This window comes from Lutjanus erythropterus, chromosome 6, assembly GCF_056507025.1.
Source record: "Lutjanus erythropterus isolate fLutEry1 chromosome 6, fLutEry1.hap2, whole genome shotgun sequence".
NCBI classification, from domain to species: Eukaryota; Metazoa; Chordata; class Actinopteri; order Lutjaniformes; family Lutjanidae; genus Lutjanus; species Lutjanus erythropterus.
In genome coordinates, this window is record NC_139322.1 from 12,110,470 (window position 1) to 12,125,637 (window position 15,168).

Below are 15,168 nucleotides of genomic sequence, written 5' to 3' on the forward strand. Positions count from 1 at the left end.
TGTGAACTTGATGTGGCTTTTACTGAAATAAAGTACACCACTACAGCTGAAATCACATCCATTACAAACTACGTTACATATTATTTGAGGCATCGGATATTAAAAAATGCACAGCTTTTACAAGTAAAAAAAAAATAGCAAAAAACAGAAGAGTAATCTTAATTTACTTTACGGCTGTTTATTTTGTGTCACTTAAGTTTTCTTTCTAAACTCTGCCTTCCCAGCCTTTCACTTTCATCCAAAATGTTCCAGTTTCATAAGTTAGTAACTGTCACTGAGTACCTCTTTTTTTAAATTTATTAAACTGTGAAAGCCTCGCTGAGATTAAACATCTATTACAAGTGTCGTGGCCAAAATAAGGCAGCAGTAATGATGAAATAACAAGACAGAAAACACAATGTGCGCCATAAATCAGAAGTAGACGGAGATCTTATGTTAAGAAATCACAGATGAAAAATTCTAATACAATCAGGTAAAAGATTTCACCCTAGAAACAACCTACATAGCACCTTAAAGGGACAGTTAACCCCAAAATTTAAAAAAAAGACATATTTTCCCCCTTACCTGTTATACTATTCATCCATCTAGATCGGTTTGGTGCAAGTTGTAGAGTTTTTTGAGATATCGGTCGTAGAGATGCGTCTCCTCTCTTGAATATAAGAATATAATAGAACTAAATGGCACTCGGCTTCTGGTGCTTACATTTGAAAAACTGAACAGCAATGTCTCTTTCCCAGCAGGTTACTCAAGATAATCCACAGACCTTGTCATGAGCTGTTTCATGTAGGAACTATTTTACCAAACTTCACCCGACAAGCGAATCATTGTGTGGAAGGAAGCGTGTGTCTACTCATGGATGAGAGGTTCAATGAGTAGATACACACTTTCCTCTGCGCAGTGATACATGAGGTGCTCAGGAAAGGAACAATAGTTCCTACATAAACTGCTCAAGGTCTGTGGATTATCTTGAGGAACCGGGATACAGTTATGGAAAGATATATGACTGTTGAACTTCGTATGTTTTTTGGATCTTTGAGCAGCACAAGCCGAGTACCATCTAGTTCCTTTATATCAGAGAGAAGTGACACGTCTCTACAGTCGATATCTCCAAAACTCTACAACACAGCACAACTATCTAGATGGATAAATAACACAAGAGGTAAGAGGAATCATATGTATTTTTGATTTAGTGGTAAACACAGCAGCTGTCTAAAATCACAAAAAAAATAAGACCAATATAAAACAATGGTTTTTTTTCACACTGTCACACAGAGATTCTAAAATGCTGGTTCTCAAACTGGGAGTCGAGACCCCACTAAGGGGGTCACAAGATAAGTATAAGGGGGTTGTGAGACAATTCAAAGGACAGGTAAGCAGAAAAAAAGTATTTTAGACGTTTCTCTAATGTTTTTACCGGAAAAGATTTCCTTTTCAGGCATCTAAAATTACCGAACGATTCCCTTTTTGGTTGATTTTGTGTTTGGACTGATGATGGGCTGCTAGAAAACATTGCTTCATTTTAAGGGGTTAGAAGACAAAGAAGTTGGGAACCACTGTCCTGAAATGTCCCAAAACATCAGCAGCCAGGAGAGAGAGAGAGAGAGAGAGAGAGAGAGAGAGAGAGAGAGAGAGAGAGAGAGAGAGAGAGAGAGAGAGAGAGAGAGAGCACACAGTTTCTGCAGCACTAATTTCAATTCACAGAGAGAGACTAAATTTAATTAACTGACTTCAGAAAAGTTTGAGGCAGCGAGAACAGCACGCATCCAGAGAAAAATCTTTTACTTAGTTCTGTTTAGTCTTTGAGGGAACTCTTGATAAAAAAAAAAAATAGACCTTAGAGTGAAGATCATATCACACATTTCTATTGAATAAAATCACAGATAGACAGAATAGAAGATCGATGTAACCCCAAAATGGCTTTACAGATAGATAGGTACTTAAAATGTTTTACCCAATTATATTTTAAATTGCAGGAACAGCAGCAGTCTCTCTAAAATCACACTCATACTTGTTTTATCCACAGTTTAATTTGCATTCTGGTGTTTACCTCCTTCTCTAGCTTGACATTAATTTAGATACATTTGTATACGTGTCTGTAGAAACCATACATACTTGTACTTTACTTGAGTATTTCCATTTTATGCTACTTTCTCCTTCAGAGGGAAATATTTTACTTCTTACTCCATTACATTTATTTTACACTGATAGCTGCAAGTTACTTTTTACATAACAAAAACCAACGATATGCTTCCCCTTCTTCTTCTTCTTCCTTTTTTTTTTCTTTTACATATCTGTATCTATTTGTGATTAAAAGAATAAAATGATATTCTACAATAATAATACTCCTTTTTGTGAGCAACTTTTCATTAGTTCATGTTGACAGAGCAAACAAAACAGGTGTACATATACGGATACATTTTTTAAATAATTAAACTTAAATTAATTCATTTTATATCATGCATGTATACAAAAGTACTCAAAATGCAGATAATGCATATCCATGTATATCTTAACTTATTTTTTTATGCATGTATATACAGGCATACACATGCACCTGTATACAAAACACAACAATAATACTCTTACTTTTGATACTTTATGTAGATTTTACCAATAATTCTTCTGTTCTTTGGCTTCAATAACCTTTTAAATTCAGGACTTTTACTTGTAATGGGCCATTTTTAGTATATAGTATTTCTATTTTTACTGAAGTAAAAGGTTGTAGTATTTCTTCCACCACTGCTAAATACATTGCTCAAATACTGTTGAAAATAAAGCTTTGAGATACTTATATTTTACCTGAGTAGTTTCATTTCATGAACCTTTACTTCTCTCTTCATTTCAGAAAGAAATACTTGTACTCCTCTACATTTATCAGTCATCTATTTTTAGTAGTCACCTGACAATTTAAGATTGTAGATAGAAGACATTGATTTATTTAAAAAAAAAGAAAAAGATGGTTTATTATAGCTCATAATATATGAAGTGGTGCATAGACTCACACAGACCATTTTTCTGTATAAATACACAAACTTTAGATACTTTTAATGATATTTTGCTAACTTAGCACCTTTTTGCATTTTGAATGGAGGACATTATATGATGGAGCAGTTTTACACTGTGGTATTGGTACTTTTACTTGAGTAAAGAATGTGAATACGTCTTTCACCACTGTAGAAGATAAGGTTTTAGGAGGAAAATAACGAGATGCCTTTCTGAGCTTAAAACCGGCTTGTGTTTACTTTGGGGGAGGTCATAGTTCACTCACCATCACTGTGGAGTCTGTGGTATGTAGGGCTCATTCATGAGAATCAGAATCAGGTTTATTATCAAGTTTTTACATACAAGGAATTTGCCTTGGTGTTTTGATACATAACAATAATACAAAGTACAAAAATCATAAGTAGAAAACTGAAAAATGAAAGATGAGAATATTATAAAAAAAATATGTTAAACACTGTAAAATTTGTTTGCAACTTTATAAAGTTGCTGTCTGTACTGCCTCAAAATTTCAAGTTGACTGAATTTGAAAAAAAAAAAAGTAATGATTCAAAACAAATCAACTTTTCTCCACAAATCAATTTGATATTAATTCATTTGTACCTCAGAAAACATATTTAATAACTATAAGATATCAAGTAGAACCAACAACTCTTCAGTTACACTGACAAACTTTAAAAACCAAACAAATTTCATTTCCTTTTATATTTTCTCAGTTTGAAAAATTGGTTCTTCATTTCACACAAAGAACTCCTGCTGGAGCTACTTTCCTCTGAAACTGAAACAAAGACAATATGTGAAACTGCTCCCAATTAAGAGATTACATTTTAAAGGGTATAGGGACTAAACTGAATACCTTCATTATGGATTGCAGTTTTTCATTTTTGTGAAAATAATCAACAGTGACTTGTCTTCAAGTGTGTTAGAGACATAGAGTAAGTTTTCATCATAAATATTTTCTTAAAACTATTAAAAAAAATAGTCTCAGGAGAGTTTCAGGTTTTTTAAAAAAAAAATGCATGCTGGGAAGTCTATGACCATACTGAGCATGTTTCTCTAGAAACTTAATTTAATGAATTGATTGAAGTCAAAAGTTTATAAGTTCTGAAATATTATGAAAATGAAAATGAAAGAATTTGAAGTTTATTTAAAGTTGAACAAATAAAACCTGAGGTCTTTTGTCATTAAAACAATAACATATGACGTAGTCTGATGGCATTGTGAAGTGGCAAGGGATTATGGGAGTTGTCATCTTCACTTTTAAACAACATCATAGCTAATGAAAATCTATCTGACTCTGCAAAAAACATTCACTCAACTCATCATCATTTCAAGTCAAAAGACAAAGAAATTCTGTGAACTCATGTTTATAACTTCTGAAAATATCTATTAGAAATGTTTAAGTTTAATTAAATTGAACAAATAAAACAGGTATATAACTGTGTTAAGTTAATGGAAGAAGATTGTTTGATTCCATTACACTGTATGACTTTTTTTTTTTTTTTTTTTAAGATTATTTTAAAGTAAATGAAATGTACAGATTTTGTGCAGGAAGGAAGATTCCCAGTCAAATAAAGTTTGATATTAAATGCACAAGATGTAAATTCTGCCACTAGGGGTATCCCTCACATCAAAACAATAATAAAAGCCATAGGTTGATAACATTGCAAAGTGGCATGGGATCATGGGAGATGTTATCTTTACTTTGATCAATTTCTCTCTGGGGATAAGTAATTCTGATTCTGTTTTTAAACAAACAACCACCACAGCTGATAAAAAAAATAAATAAATGAATCTATCTGACTCTGTACAGTACATAAATTCATATCATCATTTTATAAAATAAAATAAAATGTGCATACTGATGCTATTACATTACTGAGAAAAGATTAGTTGATTCATTAGATTCATGTATGATTTTCAGATTTTCATTCAGCTCATTTAATATGGGCAAATACATAGAATTTCAAGTATAAGGTATTCAATAATAACAACTTTCCCCTATTGCTGAAAGTATGTTTTGCAACTTTTTACACGTTTTTTTTTTTGTTGTGTGTGTGTTTTGTGATCAAACCTGGGGGATGTTAAGGAACCATGAGGAGGAGGAGGAGGAGGAGGTGGAGGAGGAGGAGGAGGAGGGGAAGGAGGAAGAGGGGGGTTGAGCTCCTCTAGTACTGTTGGTGGCCATTTATCATATCTCCGCCCTCCAGCGTTTCAGATCCCATGAGGGCGGCTCTTTAAATTGCCCCAAAACTGCTGCTGGCTGGCGCCTTTTTCCCTTTATCTGCAGGAGACGAGACACACGTGCTATTTATAGGACGTCGGATGAGCAAACTTCTCAACCTGCTGGTAAATAATCTGAACGCGTACGTTTGTTTTTTTGTTTTTGTTTTGTTTTTGTTTTTGTTTTTGGTTAAAACCTGTCCTCTCTGCCTTTCCAATTCATATAACTGTTTTTTTTTAACGCTGCATGAAGCTGGGATTTGGAAGGGGCGGGCTGTGTGTTGTCTGACGAATAAAAGCTGTAGCCTATAGATCGGCGCAAGGCTTTTAACCGGGTACAACCAGCCAGGCTTAAAGGAAACATTTCGTCTTAATTTTAGTATTTGGAGCAGAGGTTATAACCGAGTGATAGAGGTGAGTGCATGAAAACGCGACGGTGAGCGCATGAAACCGTGCATGCTCGGTCATTTTAATGCATTTTACAGAGCCGGAGCTCCGGCGAGAGGCGGCTGCATGCTTTCAATGTGAAGCCCGTCTTTTGTTGCCTTGGCCCGGGCTTTCGCCGCCGCCGCTAACGAACCCAACCACCTCGCTCGGTCGCTTGCATTTTCTGCGCCTGTCGAGCGCCCGTGCAGGCTGCCTTTCAGCCTGCAAATCCCACCGAGCACACACCGGCCATTGTGTGCGTCGGCGGAGATCTCTCCACGGCCCCCGGCGTGCAGACACGCTGTTAGATAGTTTCATGCAAGGCCCGATTATTACTGGCCACAACAACTACAGCAAACGGGCCTCTAAACATGGTCGGGTTCAGTGGTCTTTTCGCAGATTTATGCGGCCTACGACCGCCTACGGAGTCCGAGATATACCATGATGTAAATCCCTTATTTGTGAGGCTCCGTCGGCGGTGTAATGGAGCGCACACGAGACAGAAATAGACCTGGAAATAAATGCGGATTAATTGAGTTACCGGTGCTGTGCGGTGAGCCCGGTCATTTGTGGTTTGTTGTTGCGGTCAGTGAGTTGAATTGCCCTAGTATTTTTTTTATTCCCCCCCTCTCAGCTGCATGTGAGTGTGTGTGTGTGTGTGTTTGAGCTCGACGCATTGTCTTGCATCAAGCCTGACCGGTGTGATTTATGTCCTAGGTCTTGAAAAGCTAAGCAAACATGAGCGACAAGGGGACAGTTTCACCGCAGGAGAAAGAGGCTCCAGAGAAGAGGGGGCGTGGAAGACCCCGCAAGACGCCCCAGGTAAAATCCTCTGACGTAAGTAGTGACCCTTTATTCCTACATTTGTTGGGTGAAAGTGTCATCATATGTCAGGTTTGCATGTCATGAAAATAACCCAAACACAACTAGGGCATGTGCATGCTTTAAGAGGGCTGCAACTAACCAGGGATGCTAAAAAATCAATTGATACGTATCTGAGAGGAATTAAACAGATGAAAATTGTGTTAGTCTTTAAATGGAGGCATTTGCACCTCATTTGACCCTGATTTGTCTAACAGAAGCATTTGTTGAAAAAGGAACCTTAATCTTAAAATGAGGAGAAATAAACTTAATTATCAATGATAAGTGATTGTTTGCAATTTCAGCCACTGGTTCAGGAAATTGCTCAAACTTTGCAACCCTGAAACAAACAACAGCTGATTTATCTGGTGATTATTTTCTCAATGATTTGATTTTTGATTCATAAAAAAATGGTGTCCTGAAATGACTTGTCCACAGTCCAAAAAGATTCAGTTTACTGTCACAGAGGACTAACAAAAACAAAATATTCACATTTGAGAGGCTAAAAACAGAATGCACAAGACTGATCCTATAACTGTTGATTTTGTATTGTCATCTTATCAGTTAGATTGTTGAGGAGGAAATGATGACATTCAAGAAGCTACAAACAGGATTTGGACATTTTTTTGCATTGCAATAATGACTCAAAACAATTGCTCAATCATAAAAGTAGTTGGTGATTTTTGGCCCATTATCATTATTGGAGTAAAAACACTTGTAACAAAGATATGCAATGGAGGCAGAATATTAACAATAAAGTTTAAATGATATCGGGGCACTGGAACTTTAACTGGTAACTTTAATAATTATAGAAGAACACTGAAATGGAGCTGAATATGCATATATTAAACCTGACCTAAGAAAAAGGATCAAATATACACAAAAGCTACCGTTAGGTGTATATTTGGCAACACACAACATAAGTGGCTAATATTGATTTTATCTACTAATCTGCATTAAGAGAAGGGGGAGACTTTGAGGTGTAAAAGTAGGCAAACAAAATAAGCCTTTAGTTCAGCCCACATCTGTTCCAGCTGATGCTCACCTAGATATTCCTGCAGGTGAGGTGCTGATGCATATCCATGTCATATAAACCCCCGAATCAAGATATGGCTGCAGGGAGCCCTTGTGACCATTCGCTCACCCCTTTATCAGTGTAAATGTAGTAACCTTACAACAAACATCCTGTGTGTCTCACCGGTTTGTAAGCAACCTGTAACCCTACACCTTTAAACTGGTTTTAACCCCCCTTCACGGCCCACCTCTGCTCGTCATGTAATGGATGACATAGCAGAGTGGAGGCACAGAATGGCTCATATAGCTGTCACTCAGCGCCGGGTGTTTTAGTATTGAATTGCTTGGTTGCTATGAGCTGCGGTTGTAAACACTCGAGAGATGCAACATGAGACGAGTCAGCCATGACATGGCTCACAACCACAAATTATCGCATGAATAAGATACCTCGTACTGAATTTACTTTTTGTTTTGGAGTTGATGGTAATCCCCTAAATGTTAGCTCAGGTATTCCCCTTAAACACCTCGGTGTGACGTTGCCCCTGAGCTTTTTAAATGGCATGTTTTTTTAGTTACGGTTTTGTTTTTGAACTACTGTTTGTTATTCTGAACATAGTTGTGAGTTTGAGACAACAGTTTGTCAGACCATGGCAACCTGTGGCTCTGACCAGCTGTCAGTCTGTAAAGCACACGTCAATCACAATGACCTTGAATGATGAACTTTGTCTGTGAGAGTCTTGCGTGTAGAAGTGTATCCATGCCCACGTCATTTTGTAACAACCCCAGAAACTTAAGATGTGATGTCATGATAAAAAGTTGACAACACAATGTTTATCATTCTAAAAGCAATTTATTAAATAATAAAAACAGATGTTTTAAAGCATTTTTTGGTCAATATTAGATGTTTTTCTTCCTCTTACACTTAAAGTGTTCCTGCTTTCCTTGTTTTTTTTTTTTTTGTTTTTTTAAAAAAAGGGCCAAGCCATGACCTAATTATGTGCAAAAAATGGTATGAATGCTTGACTTTAGCATTGCGGCCTGACCAATACTGGATTTTTGGAGCAGATTTGATTTAAATTCCACAATGACATCAGGGCACTGAAACTGTAAACTTTAACTGGTACTGGTAATATCAATCTTAATTTCAAAAAAACAAAAGAGCAACTTGAATTAAGAAATGGAATATCACATCTCCTGCCTATAAAATACAATGAATAAAACTTGTAAACAATATCTGGCAACATGCACCGATGCTGATATATCAGTCAGCCAGCATTATCAGCTTGATATTGACCAAGCAGAGCTATATCGATCTGCACGCACAATGGCAGCAATCAGTAACATTTCTTTTATATAATGAAATAGAAATTCTAAAATATCACCATTTAATATCACAGTAGATGTTGTCAGTCTGGTACAGTGGATATTTTTGTTAGGAATATTGCGTTATTCAATATTATTACATCCCTGACAAAGACCTCATCCTCCCAATAATATGCTTTTAAAAGAAATACTAAAATGTTGGATATTTTTTGTGGTATGCTAACTCTGTCTTGACCATGTTGATTTTCAGGAAGCTAGTGGCTCTCCTGTTCCAAAGAGGCCCAGAGGACGGCCGAAGGGCAGCACGAACAAGACAGCTTCCAAGGGCAAAGTAAGTCGCTCCTGTCTGCAGTCCTGTGTTTTTTTTTTTTAATATGGTGACAAGTTGTGATTTCAGCAACAGCTAACATGCATCCTGAGCCGGAATGCCAAGAAAGAATGAAGATGCACCCAGCGTTCGTTTGTCCCATCTTTCCTTTCTGTAACTCTTGATTCCTTTTGGTCGATGAACATTACAACGGTAGCTAACCTCATCCTCTTAAAAGGACGTCCTGCTGTTACTTGTGATATATTGGTTGGCTGCAATTTAGCTGCTTCCCTTCCTGGTGTCAGAAATAGCCCGGGCTAGGGTTTCCCATTGTAAAGACCTTGGTTTACTGCCTTAGTTTTTTTTTTTTTTTTTGAGTGATGCTCGCTCTGTACTTCCTGTCCTCCAGCTTCCTGCAGCTTGTCATGCACAGTGTGGTGCAGGTGCAGAGGCCGCAAGACTGTTTCCAAGCTGACACTAAGCACCCCTCCGCCCCCACCCAGCACACAGCCCTAGTTCTTCTCTGCCTGTCGTCTCCATAGCAACAACTGATTTTCTCCCTCGCCCCAACCCTCCAGCTCCCCCGTGCGCTCTGTCTTCGCTGCTATGTATGGGAAAGACAGAGAGAGCGGAGAGGGAGAGTGAAGCGCTCATACATGTATGATATAGGTTTAGCAGCAGCGAGGGCCGAGCTGCAGAGGGTTTGTGTCTCCGCTCAGTTCCACCAGCTGTCTCTGAGCCTCAGACCAGGTGGCCAGCGAACTGGAGTGCCCTGTGTGCAGTTCCTGTCGGCCTTCCAGATAATAGCCAATGAACCCAATGCCCCTTTTCTATCTCTCTCATTGCAGAGACTGTACTGCCATCTACAGGCAGCTAGAGGCGCAGCTCTGTGCAGATATGTTGTTTATGCAACAAGTTTTCGCTCCAATCCCCCCCAAATCTTGGCTTTAACCGAGCAGATCGGCAGTTCACAACAAACAAAATGCATTACTGTTAACCTTTTCCATGTTTTCTTTCACAGAAGGCAGCAGCAGCCCCATCTGCAGGAGGGAAACGCAGGGGAAGACCTAAGAAGGAGGTAAGAGAGACAAACAGCGCAGCATCAGTGCTCACATTTGTTTTAAACCATTCCTCTCCCCCAATTGAATTATGATTGGTATGACTGTCTGCAGGCGAAATTGCATTTTCCTAATTCCCCTTGCCTGCCTCCTTCCTCTCAGACGAGTCATTTTTACTCATCACAGCTATTTTGGTTCTCATGTGTTCATTTAGAGCTGCTTCTTGGTCACATAAGGTCTCTAGACACCAAGACAGAATGCAAAGGCAAATCTGAACCTGCATGCAGGTGTGGAAGTAAAAAAATTACAACTTCTCAGATCACTGTAATTAAGTTATTTGAGAGAAACTTGTACTTTTATGAGTTTGATTAAGAGTCTGTAATTTTACTTTTAAGTATGAATTACACTATATAATCTAGTTAATTACTGATTCTAATTCACTACTAAGGTAATTATAGTTAATTTAAACTAAATACTAAAACTAGGAGTGAAAAACATGACCTGAAATAAAGACTGTAGACTTAAAATAAAACAAAAAACAATTGAAACAATATTATCTACTTGTCAACGAAATAAAATGAAAAAATATACAGGAAAAGCCTCTATGCCTGTTGTTTTGACAGATTTGAACCAACTGACAAGACTAAAACTAAATAGGCACTGGTGTCCATGTTTGAGATTGGGATGTTTGCATGACTTGAGTCAGTTATCCTCATAAACTGTTGTTAGTTCAGACCAGGTACTACAGAACAATCTTAAAATCTTGCCTCTGACAAATTACCCCCCATCCCCCCATTATAATCAAAAACAAATACAAACCTCACATTGTGAACAATAAAAACTAAAGTGAAACTAAACCAAAGTGAAAGCAAAAGCAAACAATCAAGCAAAATAAAAACTGGAAAATACAGGGCTATAATAACTGTTCACTACTGACTAGGCCCACAGTTAGAATTTATATCCAAACCTTTCATCTGCGTTTATGTAGCCAATAAGGTTGAATGAAAACCAGGACATGCAAACAAAACGCTGCAGGAGGTTCAGGTTTGGAGACGTTACCAGAACAGTGCAGGAGAACTGATCAACTGTCTACTAATGCATTAAACATCAGTGGTTAAAAACTAAATTTAAATGCTCTTTGGGAAGAATACTGGACTGAATCTTTTTTCTTTAATTCATTACTTCCTTAAAACTAGTGCATTATTCCTTAGCTCGATGCTAGCACATAATGGGAATTACCATTAATGCGCTAATGTAAATTAGCATTGCAATTGTGGTAGTATTCTCAAACATATCTAGCATCAAATGACACGTGTGCTCATACTTAACATATTTCCTCTCTTCTGTGGAAACCGACTGTTAACTGCTGATTTCACATTGCTCACTAATTCTGTGACTGAGTTTTGACCCTTGAAGGTTACTGTAACACTTCAGTGAGTGCTAAAGCCAAACTGAAAATCCCCAGTGAGTTAAAGAATATAGCCATTACTTGTGTACCAGAAGGAGACGGCACATATGTTTGTATTTTTTATTTATTATAGCACTAGCATGATGACCACGACATGCTACATGTAGCAATATATTTTAAAAGGTATTTTATTTATCATTTATACAGAGTATAGCAGTGATTTTGCTGAAATAAAATTCAGAAAGATTGACTGACATGATGCGCATTGTTCTTGGAAATGGGACTCATGATTTACCTTTAGATAACTATGATTTTGACAATTATTGGGTTTTAAAAAAGCAAACAAATCATAATATCAAATCATATCATGATGGTCTCTGTTCAGGAGATAAGGGAATTGTCCCAGCCCTAAAAGTAGCAGTACCTCCACTTGAGTACAGATACTGTATTCAGTACTCTTTCCACCACTGCCTGCATGACAATTTTCTCCTTAAAGTGTTCCTAACAGTGTTAACTGACAGCATGACTTCCTTTTCTGAGTTTCCAGACTGTGTACAGCCGGTCAAAGAAGCATGTTTAATCTAGGAAGAAATTGCGGTCTTGTAGTAACATTCTGTCATGTGCATGAGTGGTTAGGGCGTACTCTGAAAGAAGTCTGGATCAAATTAGTCACAGAAAGGAATGACCCAAAGTTACCCTCCTAACTATCCCTCTCATTTTTATGAATGAACGTCTTGGGCCTGTAGTGAGTCGAGTGTGAGGAGGAAAAAGGCAAAGAGAGCAAAAGCAGGATGCCTCATTGTGACTCACCGCTCTTTATGAATCACTTTTCACTACAGATGGCTCACCCTTCCCCTGGGTGTTCTTCATGCCGCAGTGGTTTATCAAAGGCATTTATAATAACATTTATGTTTTTTCATGCTGGTGCTTGGGGCTATGAAGAGTAAAAACAGTCACGTTGAGACATGAATCACAGGCAGCCATTGTTGCTGACTGTTGATGGCACTTGAGAGGCATTTTCCTCGTGGGCGTAGTCAAGGCCTGACTGAACTTTTTTCTTTCTTTCTTTTCTGTCACAGGAGAAGGAAGAAAAGGCCCAGGAATCATCTGAGGAGGAGGAGGAAGAAGAGGACCAGTAATTTCACAACGCATGCTACCTCACTCAACATACTGACTTACTGTTAACCAGAACTGGGCTGTATCTCCAACACCAGTGCCACCACATGACCACTGTTCACGACAAAGCCCTCTTTTTTTTGCCAAAAAAAAATGGAGGGTTTAAAAAAACACAGTACAAAATATCATGCAACAGCACTGGATAGAACGATGGACCTTGCTCAAGCATAGATCTAAGAATTTACATGAAAGGTATCAGCCCTTTTCTCTACATGTCATGTTATCACAAGTCTTTTATACTGGACAAACAAGTGCGCTCAAAGGAGCCTGGACGTTTCCATTTTTTCCCCTAAAGATGGTTTGTAGGACATTTTCTCTGCTTAATGTTACTTATTTGTTGTACCCGCATCTGAGATGGTAGGGCATATAGATTTCTCTCCATGTTTTGTACTGGACAAAGGTGAATTTTACCTATACTTGCTGTTTTGTTTTGTTTTTTTGTTTTGTTTGTTTGTTTTTTTTTTGTTTTTTTTTTTTTGTGTGTTCGTGTGAAGTGGTTAACCTATCCTTTGCGTCGTATTATAGATGGAGTTGAGCTTCAGCGTTTAGGGTAGGGTGAGAATAGGTAACAGATGGTAGAAGTGTTCTTCCCCCCCATTTCTTAACCAGTTTCACCCCCTTTCTTACCATTAGAGCAGAATCACCTTTTACCCAACCCCCTCCCGTCCCCGTCTTGTAGGACAGTTTAGATTTACTCCTGCTTCTCAAACTTCCTTCGTGGTCCTCGGCGTGTAGAGGGGAGATGTAAAGTGTATCGTTAGTATTCGGAATAGTCTGGTCAGACTTACTGTTTTTGTTCCTTCGGGTTACATACCATTTAAAAAAAAAACATGAGTGTGCTGCTTTTCATGTTATAATAAACTCAAATCTTTTTTGGTATAATGTGTGTTTTTAAGGATAGGGTTTGGCAGAGTTCTAGGCTGAGAGCATCAGTGTCGTTTCTTCAGGGAGCTTTTACAAAAATGCTGTTACATTTGGCGTCTTTTGTCCTCACATGGTCCTCAGTTTTCCAAGCGCTCACTCAATCACTCGCAAAAGGCAAATTGCAATTGGTCAAACACAGAGTTTGATTGTAATAAGAGGATAGTGTGGTGGCACTACTATCCAAAAAACAGGGCTGTACGTCTTCTCATTCCATCTAGCTCTCACTGCTTCACTTAGCTTGGTCCTTCTGTCATCACTTAGTACAGTTAATCTACTTTCTTAGTCTTTTTTTTGAACATGTGTGTTGTATGCTGTCTGCTACAGGTAAAAAAAAAAGATGTTTGTGTATTTCTAAGTGTCAGGGAACCCGCGGTCACAGTCCACTTAACTGGGTTTTTCCACACACCTAAGCTGCTACAACCTCAGTTACGAAACCCGGAAAACTGCAAACAGGCGATACAAGGCCTGGAGTTTCATACCTCACTCAACAGCTTACTTTTACCATATAATTGCATTAACTGGTTTTCTGTTGTTTTAAAATGTAACCTCTGGCATGAGTTGGAAAGATGTCGTTATTACAAAGTTTGTGTATTTTTTTTTTTTTTTTTTTTTTTTTTTTTTTTTTTTTAAACCTGACTGTAATGAGGTATCAAGTTTGTGATTGTGTGTGTGCATACGCAGCACGTCGTCTTTGGCTCATTCATAACCGGAGCTTGCAGACAGGTTGTATTAAATGTGTGAAGCAAGTCAGGGAGACCTGTCAGCTTGACAACTGTGTTCGCTGACTGTGGTAGATTAGCAGGTGTGTTTTTATCCGTTTAAAAAAATTCTTCTGGTGCACTGAAATATTGGTTCAGATTTTCATGGACAAATGTTTGTGTGTTTGTGATAGACTGGGCGCTCTTTCCACTTAACCGTTCTGTTTTTTTGGCCACCGTGTGTTCGGCACTACCACACACAGCCACCCCTCGCCATACTCCATACAAACGGTCTTTTCTCATCTTTTTCAACATCCTACAACTACTCTCAACAATACCAATGTCATTTTACATACCGACATCTTGCATCTGTTCATTTATATACTGTAAACTCAACAGGATGGGATCATTCTTTTTAATGTACACCATATATAAATGTACAATGTCTATATTTCTATGGTGCCCTACAACAATTTGTATCAGAAATGGTCAATAAAGAGAATTTTCTTTGTCAATTTTCTGTCGTTTTATCCATAGATGTATCTATAATGTTGCATGTGTTTTTTGTTTTTTTTTCTACCCAAGGGCTCATACACATGCAGGTTAAAGGAGCAGTGAGTGGGGATTTAATAACATCTAGTGGTGTACCTATAGATTGCAACCACCTCCCCTTTCAACCATGTAGGAAAACCTCTGGTGGCTACAAAACACAAAGCATTCTTTAGCTTGTGTTGCTTTGTCCACTCTGAG

General features: G+C 38.0%; 1 protein-coding gene across 6 annotated transcripts; it reads left to right on the forward strand.

The window, feature by feature from the left end:
• Positions 1-5,193: 5,193 nt before the first annotated feature.
• hmga1a (high mobility group AT-hook 1a) lies at positions 5,194-14,933 on the forward strand. Of its 6 annotated transcripts, none has more exons than XM_084720617.1 (5): positions 5,194-5,349; positions 6,367-6,486; positions 9,098-9,178; positions 10,176-10,232; positions 12,700-14,933. In XM_084720617.1, the coding sequence occupies exons 2-5, from the start codon at positions 6,388-6,390 to the stop codon at positions 12,757-12,759; spliced, it is 297 nt and encodes a 98-aa protein (XP_084576743.1). In that variant the 5' UTR covers positions 5,194-5,349; positions 6,367-6,387; the 3' UTR covers positions 12,760-14,933. The 6 variants fall into 6 exon arrangements, with proteins under 6 accessions (XP_084576743.1, XP_084576747.1, XP_084576748.1 ...); XM_084720621.1 differs by having other exon boundaries at positions 6,367-6,471; XM_084720622.1 differs by having other exon boundaries at positions 5,216-5,366; positions 6,367-6,471.
• Positions 14,934-15,168: the final 235 nt, after the last annotated feature.